Raw genomic sequence first — 9,728 nt, forward strand, 5'->3', positions numbered from 1 at the left:
ATTCCGTATGAAGATTTGATGTTACGGCAATGCACGAACGATATCATAAAAACAAGCAATTACAATTGACACCAAACAGAGGAAAAAGAATATTTAAAAAATATATATGTATATAAATATATGTGTGTTAAAATGTTAGATATGTGTCACTCATACTCACTAGTAACGAGTTTTCAATATACATGAGTACACAGTTCAATTTGCATCATATGAAGTTGTGTTTTTTCAGTTGTATGTTAATATTCCTCAATAGCGTCATTCTTTGTACAAAACCCATCAAATTAAAATTACATGTAAATACTGTCATGCCCTTTGCTTTTAATATGGCTTTGTAGTATGTTCATTCTCAAAGCACTCCTTACACTTTCTAAGACTCATTTATTTATCACACTAGCGTACTCATGCCATTGATAATTATATTATAATAATTAGATGTATTACTACTGTAATTTATTGAAGCTTTTCTGCAAAAAAAATAATATTACGGCTTATGCATAGAGCTCTTTGTTGTGTCAAATTATCGGCCTTTCAGTCTTCAGATAATCTTTAATTTGATGCTTATGCCGCGTTTTTAAAGTTGCAAATAAATGTATTAATAAATTCGTTTGGCGCTTTATAATATATTTTTGAAATATTATTTAGGTGTTTTTTTTCGGAGTTTTTGTGTGTGGATTAATTGACTAAACGTTTGGTGTCGTTATCCATATGTTTTGCGTTACTTCAAAGACCTCTAAAATACATTTTTTAGTATTTTTAGATGTATAGCTGTTAAATGATTCAAAGATGAAAATATAGATAGATCACATAGATCACATTCTCTTCATCTTCCGAATAATCACATAAAAGATCGTCTAGATCATTATCACTCTCTCATGAAAAAAAACTCGTTTTTTAACGTGACAAAATTCCATCTAAAAATAATTATATAAATCCAAACTACAATTTTTTATCTCTGATATCAGTTAGAACAAGAAAAATAATGGAAGGCGTATAAAAAATATCATACTTAATATAATATGTTATGATTTTGGAATGTAGATTTTTACCAAATGAGACCAATTACAAACAATTAGCGGTAATTAATTGCGCGAGAATCTTTTATAAGCATTAATTAAAATATAATCTGCTTTATGTTGCGGCTATTTAAATCAACACAACAACACATGCGTGAATTGTTTGTGAAACGTTAAAAGTAACAAGTCTAATCAAAGACAAAGTATGAGCGACTGAACCGGCAAATTTTCGCCGATGATTACCACTTGATTACAGATTAAAAAAACAAATACTCGAAAGCATTTTAAACATTTTATTTGTAACAATCAATCTCAACTTCAAACAATCATTTAAACAACAAAACTGTGATAATTGTCTCACATTTATTCATTAAGTAATTTTTTTATCCGACAACGGTGAAGCGGGTATTCTCTACGTCTTTGGCTATTGGAATCGCAGACTCGCACAAGTTAGCAGCAGTGTAATGGCGGACAGTCACGTGACTGACAATATGGCGGCGGTCAATTTATCGATTATGGAACGGTCTATAGCAATATCCAAAATTTCAACGCTAGATGTGATAGCATTACATAGATTTTTGTTGATACAAAATGCTCGTGTTTATTTATTTGTGGCCACAATTATTTCCCGCGAATATATCTTTTCATACGACACACGAACACCATTTAAGTGTCCATATGTCATATGAATAGATATGCAAAACAATAATGAAAACGAGCATTTTGTATCTACAAACATCTATTTTACCAGACCACATCTGACGTTGAAATTTCGGCAATTGCCATAAAGAACAATTTTTAATTGGTTAAGTTTATTTTACGAACAATTGTATGAAATGTTCTTTGATTTTGAGTAAGTAGTAATGTTACTTTAAATGGTCGGGAGCAATCAAATAAGACGTTTGATTCCACTTAATTGTATGTATAACTTAAATTACGCACAACCGCAACACACATCAGTTACGGGTTATTTTTGAAGCAAGTTCTTTATATTTTTTTTTATTTTCTGCAATAGTCGTAAACAATTAAAATATTTAAAAGATCGCTGTGGCGTAGTGGATAGGGTGTCCGCCTAGCGATCGGGAGGTCACCCACTGGGAGCGTTCCTTTGATCTCCCCCAAAAGACACCAAGTACTGGTTTTAGTCCCAGGAAACGGACTCGAGAGCGTTTATATAAGCATACGGCTTTCGATGCAATCGAGCTACAATAAATAGGTTTAAACTTATTAAAAAAAAATAAAAAAAATTGAGCATATCTTTAATTGCTCTTACTCCACATATACCGGTAATAATAGATCATTATCGGCCATTATTAGGGGACAAACACCATAATTGATCCCCATGAACGACCCGTAACTCGTTCATACGTGTTATCTTAGCCCCTTATGCACACACCGCCGATAAGAGCGTGCATGTTTTGATTGAACATTGGCCGAATGCAGACAGCAAGCGCTTGTGAGAATTTCAAGTGCACGCATTTTAGCCCGCTGGGCTAAAATCGCCTAGGGAAATCATAATTCTTATAATCCATGCATTACACTTTTGTTATTTTCTATTTTGTATATGGCTTAAAGCAATTTTATGCTTTAAAGCTAATACATGTTGCTGCTGTAGATGTTGAATTATAATTCCCTTACGGCAGATCTAAGGGTCGTCGTTCCTTTTGTTTCTTCCAAAAGTCTGTTGTCTGACCGCTATTCATATACAATTAACATAAGTATTAATTAAAATTTGAACAAATTATATATAAAATTTCTGTCCATTTGAAACAAATATTTAATATTTGAAAATAACCTTTCTTAAAAACACAAATTGTACGTTCGGAGAAAAGCATAGGTAAACCGTTTATTGGTACATGTTGTAAACACACCGCGTACGTTCCTTTAATTTTTCTTTTGGTTAATAAAAACTGTTCCATATGCAAACAAGTTGACATTTACATTTACGGTTGACGTGTTTCTTCTGCGAGCACACCATATCATGTAAGTTATCTTAATTTGCTCTTTATAGATATATTGACGATCTATTTGTGTTAATTCATGCTTGAAAATATTTTATGTTGCTAATTTTACCAATAAATCAGCGCCCGGAATCCAGGCGGTAAAATTGCTATCGTAAATCGTAAAACCAGTTGCTACTCCCAGGACCCGGAGGGTCAATAGCTGGGAGTTGGATTATTGCAACTATTCAATACACCTGTGAAATCATCGTTGGATACCTTTTCTCTTATTATATATATATAAGGACCAACAAACATTTTCAAGTACCTGTGGTATTTTCTAGCAGAATGGCAGAATGATTACTTATGTTTTATGTTTTTTTCAACACCGGCCTCGATTGCCATAGTTTTCAACATCTTGGCAATTTTTTTTCACCAAGTTTCTGCCGTGATTAAACAATGATTAAAATACATTTTCCTTGATTTTTATAGATTTTTCTGCTTTGCTTTCAGGCAGTCACGTGTGAGGGAAAATCTGGACCACTGCTCCGGAAGATAGAGTATAGGTACTTTGCTCTTTGAAGTTTCCGTCAATGCTTCCCACGATGCTACGCAATGTGACAGGCTCGTATTCATCATCATCATTCTTGCGAATGGAGAGCAGATATGTGGCAAGATATTCATCTAGATGGTCGACTGATAAATTGTGGATTGCCTTCGTTTCGCCTTTCTTGGCAAGATATTTTTGAAATCGACTGACATCTGTCAGTGTTTTCCGGATAGTGTTTTTGTTATCTTCGGCTTCAATTAATTTTTGTTCATCTTCGGTTGTTATTTCTATGGCGTCTGATATGTTTTCACTGTTCTCAGTTTTTGATTTTGTTTCAGTAAGGGATTCTTAATAACTTTTATTTAAATTGACATGTGCATTCGTGATTTCATCAAATGGTTCATTAAACACACTCGGATTTATTCCAAACTGATTGGCAAAGTCTTGCTCAGACATAACAACTTCCTCCATTAAACCGTCCCAAACAATGTCAAACTTACCTCCATCCACAAAGTCTGACATGGTAATGTTTATTTATTGTATTTATATATGTTTTTTTATGTTTAAGTCCTTATTTTCAAAAGAAATTAGCTTTTAACGAGCCTTATCAAACACAATTCATTTGGCAAAATTGGCAAACTGTAGAAGACGACAAATGTAACCTTAATAATATTTTATGATTTCAAATTATTTCATAATTTAATGCATATTACATTGGGTTTTATTGTGAAGTGTATTACTATTTTATTTTTTACTATTTTTACTTCTTTTTTATTGTTTGTTTTATTTGTTTGGTCTGGGGTTTTTGAAGTGCTGAATTTTTGACATAACCTTTTACCTTTGATGTTTGCATATGAAAGCGTGTCAAAAAAGTAGTCCGTTTGTTACATGACGTCATCAGCATGTACTTATTCATTCTTAATATTTGTAAAATAACTTTTTTCTGTTTTTGTTGTTGTTTGCGGATTAAATGTAATACATATTGGTATCAAATTGTTTGTTTTGATAAATCTGATTCAGTTTTACAATAAAACAAAACATTGTACTTAAGTCTTAGTAGCCTCCACACACGACTGATATATGCACTTCCTGTTGACCGTGATATAAAAAAAGATATCAGGCAATAGGATATCAAGCAGATATCAATGTGGTGGTATGATAAAAAAACTTTTAATCACTGGTAACCAAGTTTGTATCTGGTTCACCGGGAAAACCGGTACACATTTGATGAACAAAACGATTTTAAATGGTACCTAGTCTTAACGAGCGTGTTTAGATCTTTCTGAAGTGTTAAATCTTAGTAAAATGGGAAAAAACCTGGGTCACAGGGTCAAAGTAAAGTGAGAACATGCGAGCACGTTTGATGTCAATCAGTATAAAACTGTGTCAGGATATAGTACTCTATGTACTATTGTTTAAGTCCGAATATGTGCATATTCGGTAAGAAAATTGATTACTCTGGCCAGAAGCTAAATTTAAACGCTTACTTAAAGTAAAGGACTTGTAAGCATACGGAAGTTTCTCAATACTCTTGAACATGTAGAATGCATGTCTGTATGTGAGTCTTAACCACATTTATGTCGGTTAATGTATCTTACCCGTCTACATGCAGAACAAAATGAAGACCTTTTCAGGTTAAATATCTTCTCGGTAATATACTGGCATTGGTTAACTTCCGTCTGTTGCTTTCGGAAATTTTGTTTTTGAGTTTTTATCAAAATATTCCATTTTCCTGCTGATCAGTGGTATTTGAAAAGCATTTTTCACAAGGCCCTATAACTTACGCATAAACATCTTACGCTTCACTTTTAATTATTACATTTTTAAGTAGTTTCGAGGTCGTCTTCATAGACCATGTCTCACAATCTACATTTTAACTGTCGGGCAGTTATTGTTACGTCATGTTTGCTGAGCAATATTAAGAATATTTAGCTTACTGAAGTCTTTCCAGACAACTTTAATTCTGATCAATTTATTTTAGCTAAAATGAATTAGAGACAAAGAAATATTCGAGTAAACAACACCCTACCCAAACTCAAACATACATAGAAACAGTTAGACGGATATACGTGTACTCATAAAAAAAATCACTTCTCTTTGTGCGCTGAGTTTTAAAATGATAGACCAACAAGTTTAATTAAAGAAAAGATAGTAACAAATAAGTATACTTATAGGAAAACATCAATGAAGTGTTTCCTATCCGTACTGCTCTTAGTATTAAACGCCAAGATTATATCAGACCTTTCGCTACGACATGCTAATGAATACATACTTTTTGATACATTATAATAAACATGACAAGCATAAGATTACCAATAATCGATAAAACAGCCGTATAGACATATTTAAAGTTTACCGCGCCGGACAAAATGTTAGTGCATAAACGGGAGCTATTGCGTTAAAGGGATCTTTTCACGCTTTGGTAAATTGACAAAATTGAAAAAAGTTGTTTCAGATTCGCAAATTTTCGTTTTAGTTATGACATAAGTGAGGAAACAGTAATACTGAACATTTACCATGCTCTAATATAGCCATTATATGCATCTTTTGACGATTTTAAAACCTAAAAATTATAAAGCGTTGCAACGCGAAACGATTGAATAATTTGGAGAGTTCTGTTTTTGTCGTTAAATTGTGTGCAACTACGAAGATAGCTTAGGTATAAAATACGACAAGTACTGTACTCGGCGGAATAGCTCAGTAGGCTAAAGCGTTTTTACTTCAGGATTCTGGCAGGACTCCAGGGGTCACTGGTTCGAAACCTGCTCCGGGCAATGTTCTTTTCCTTTTTTTAATTTTATTCTTGATTTTTTTACTGGAGCTTTTACGATCCAATGTTTACATTTATCAATATAAAGCATTTAATGAATAAGTTAAAAAATGCCAAAATCTGTGAAAAGGCCCCTTTAAACGGAAAATACTATTGAAGCCGAAAGTGTCGTCCCTGTTTTGCTTGTACGACCCTGCCATGATGTGTTAAACGGACTGTAAATAGCTTAATACTATTGCACGATGTATACATAGCCTAGTTTACAAACAGGACTTTATCTTCAGTTTATCTCCAACAGATTCATAATAACCCAACACCAACCTGATACGAGTCACATGACGAATATTGGTCACGTGCATTGACTCACCTAATTTTAAGGACGTATTTCCAAATTATACGCGCAAAACGTATACATATAAAGAAATATGTTGTCTGTAGTTCTTCTGTTTGTGTTGGTGTCTGGAGTGCAAGGAATGAACATTACGGATTGTCCAGGTAAAAATATTCCGCAAAATGTCAGTAGATTCGGACCACTAGCAACTAATGTGTTGAATAACTATTATTATAATAACTAACATTATTTATTATTTTGGCTTAACAAAATATTCCTGAATATTTATATGTACATTATTCTGCATAACTTCATGTAGCCGTAGCTACATAAACCAGATCTACTGTTATATTAACACTGCTATTTATAGTCATGAACATTTTGATATGTGTATTTATTAATAAAAGTCCGTCTAACAACGTCGTTACGAATAATTAAAGTACTTAACAATGGGTACGTTTAAATAACCTTATACACACCTTCGTAATTATGGCAAGTAATGAAATTGTTTAGAAATAATTGCATTATGTTTTATACTCTTTATGCGCATTTCTATCGTTTATGTTCATGAAAAAACACACGTTGAAAAATCAATCCAAATTATCTTTAATTATTAATTTTCCCTCAAAACAGATAACGGACAGTCTGCCAACGGCAACTGGATTGTTGATAACACGAAAGAAGTTCCAAGATGTGTGCTAAAATGCGACAAAGGATATGAGCCGGATAATTGTCATGTGTTGCGGAGAAAAGATCCTCAAACGTGGAACCAGCAGATACCGCATTGTGTCAACGGTAAAAGCCTTGTGGAATTAAATAATGTAAAACATAGTCGGATTGGACTTTATTGAAAAAAGTAATTTGATAATGTATAACCTATAATATCTATTCGCTCCGGTTCTTCATTTGCATACTAATGTGTTGTTTTGTCATCTCAGAAACCTGGATAACGTGGAAATCTATGGCTAAAGCAGGAATAGCGGTCGCTGCAGGGGCTGGTGCTGTAGTGGCTGCTCCGGTTGTGCTGTCAGCAGCGGGATTCACTTCCGCAGGGGTGGCTGCCGGCTCTATCGCAGCCGGATTTCAGGCGGGTTTCAAATACTTGTGATATTAAATTACTTTGAACCTGCTTCACTTGGTTATGGTATCGTAAATTTATACTCGAATAATGATAGTACAATCTTGTCCGACATTACTTAATGAAACTTCCAATAACCAGGATATCATATCTTTTTAGGGATCTGCAGTCGCAGCCGGTGGCTGGTTTGCCGCGTTTCAGAGCGCTGGAGCGGCCGGTCTCAGCGCTGGAACTCAGGCGTGCTTGTTCAGTGGAGTCACTACCATCACAGGGGCGGTTTCGACATTCTTCGGCGTGGAGTCTTGCGAAGCTGAGTGACATATTTTTGAAAATCCAAAATTCAGCGATCAGAGTGAAACAGTGCACATTATTATCTGTGTGTTCGATTTGATGTGAAAAAGGCATGCAGACATAAAATAACACTTATATATCTTTTTGTTCGCTCACACACATTAATCAGAGAATAAGTGATTCATTATATGTTATATTTATTATGTTGTTGTTGATGATGTTTTACTTTCAGAACGAAAATCTTTCAAGGAATACCTTAACGAATATGTTCTATAGTTGTGATAGCTCCTTTATTTTTCTTCACGAGAATATTAAAATAACACTTTATGATTTTTTTCAGAATTATGCATATAATGAGATGTAAAGAATAAAGATTTATTCAAACAATACGTATGTTTTTGCAATATGTCCATCAAAACTTGAGTTCTATTGTTCACGTGGTTTCTAAAGAATAATTAAGACCACATAAAAAAACGCCATCAATAGATTCAACATTGATTTGACATAAGATAACAATAACGTTGATTGTTCGATATCCAAAATACCCTTGTTAAAGAAACAAGAACACCGGTCATGTTCCCACTCTCATCGATGTGTTATTTTTAATTGACACATTGCGTAGACTACTGGAAATATATTTAACATGTGTAGAAATACATTTAAAGCTTGCTCATTTGATCTGTGATAATTAACAGACGCTACTGAAGTGACTCATGTTCACAGGTGTGAAGCTCCAGTCGCATCGACAGGGAAGAAATCCTACCATCCTACCACGGACTTTATTCATTGTAAGTTGGCAATTGACACACACACAAATATTATCAGAAATTAACATGACTTAAATATTTAAAATACATAACAAGGTTTGGTTTGTATAGAGACGACATTTATATTTGTACTATTGAAACATATTCTATTTCGGCTTTTTAATTCCGTCTTTTACGAAATACGTATCTTTTGAGACAAGAGAAAGTATTATATTTACCATTAAAACGACTTCGTTTGTTTTGTATTCAAGAATAGTTAACCACCGACACGGAAACCACATCGAGGAATGACTTTTCTTTCATATTTGGCCATTCGTAAAGGCCTATTATACGGCGAATAATTGTTGGTATTTATTCTCGTTCTCTCAAGTTGGTAGTCACATATATGCCAAAATAATAATAATAAAAGTTGAATACTATTTGACAGCCCAATCTATTGATCCTACTTAACCGCATGATTGAGTGATTATTCAGCGACATTCTATATGTAACAAATAACGTGATCAATTATATCTGTATTGTTCAAGTTAAACAAAGCCTTCGACCAAAATGTTATTGAGCGGTATGTTATACATATTCAGTACTTAAAAATTATGCTGACAACTATTACCTGGTGAATGATCTTCATACAAAACAGTCCTCTTGAATTTCAATGACGATTTTGAACAATAACATTTACATGTAATCTATTTGGCATGTAATAATATTTAAAACAACAACTATACCCTTATTAAATTTAAAAAATAAGTTTGGACAACTTATTGTAGATTTTTTGTGCGTATAGCATAATTATTTTACAAGGCCGTACGCAGGAAGTTTTGACTGGGTGTGGGGGCAACCAGGGAGGATGCGGAAGCGGTCTTCCCGTGCGGGAGGGGTCTTCTTTCCTTCCTATTTTTTTACATTTTGCACTTTTCAAGGTGCATTTTTATGCTTAACAAAACTTATTTTGTGATTTAAAGTTATGGAATATAACAAGTAAATCAGC

At 33.6% G+C, this 9,728-nt stretch overlaps 1 protein-coding gene across 1 annotated transcript; it reads left to right on the forward strand.

The window, feature by feature from the left end:
• Nucleotides 1-6,623: 6,623 nt before the first annotated feature.
• LOC127833324 (uncharacterized) lies at nt 6,624-8,266 on the forward strand. Its single transcript, XM_052358502.1, has 4 exons — nt 6,624-6,768; nt 7,238-7,399; nt 7,543-7,691; nt 7,842-8,266. Exons 1-4 carry the CDS (start codon nt 6,699-6,701, stop codon nt 7,998-8,000), a joined length of 540 nt encoding a protein of 179 aa, XP_052214462.1. The 5' UTR covers nt 6,624-6,698; the 3' UTR covers nt 8,001-8,266.
• The last annotated feature ends 1,462 nt before the right edge of the window (nt 8,267-9,728 follow it).

Source organism: Dreissena polymorpha, chromosome 6, assembly GCF_020536995.1.
Source record: "Dreissena polymorpha isolate Duluth1 chromosome 6, UMN_Dpol_1.0, whole genome shotgun sequence".
In the NCBI taxonomy this organism is placed as follows: domain Eukaryota; kingdom Metazoa; phylum Mollusca; class Bivalvia; order Myida; family Dreissenidae; genus Dreissena; species Dreissena polymorpha.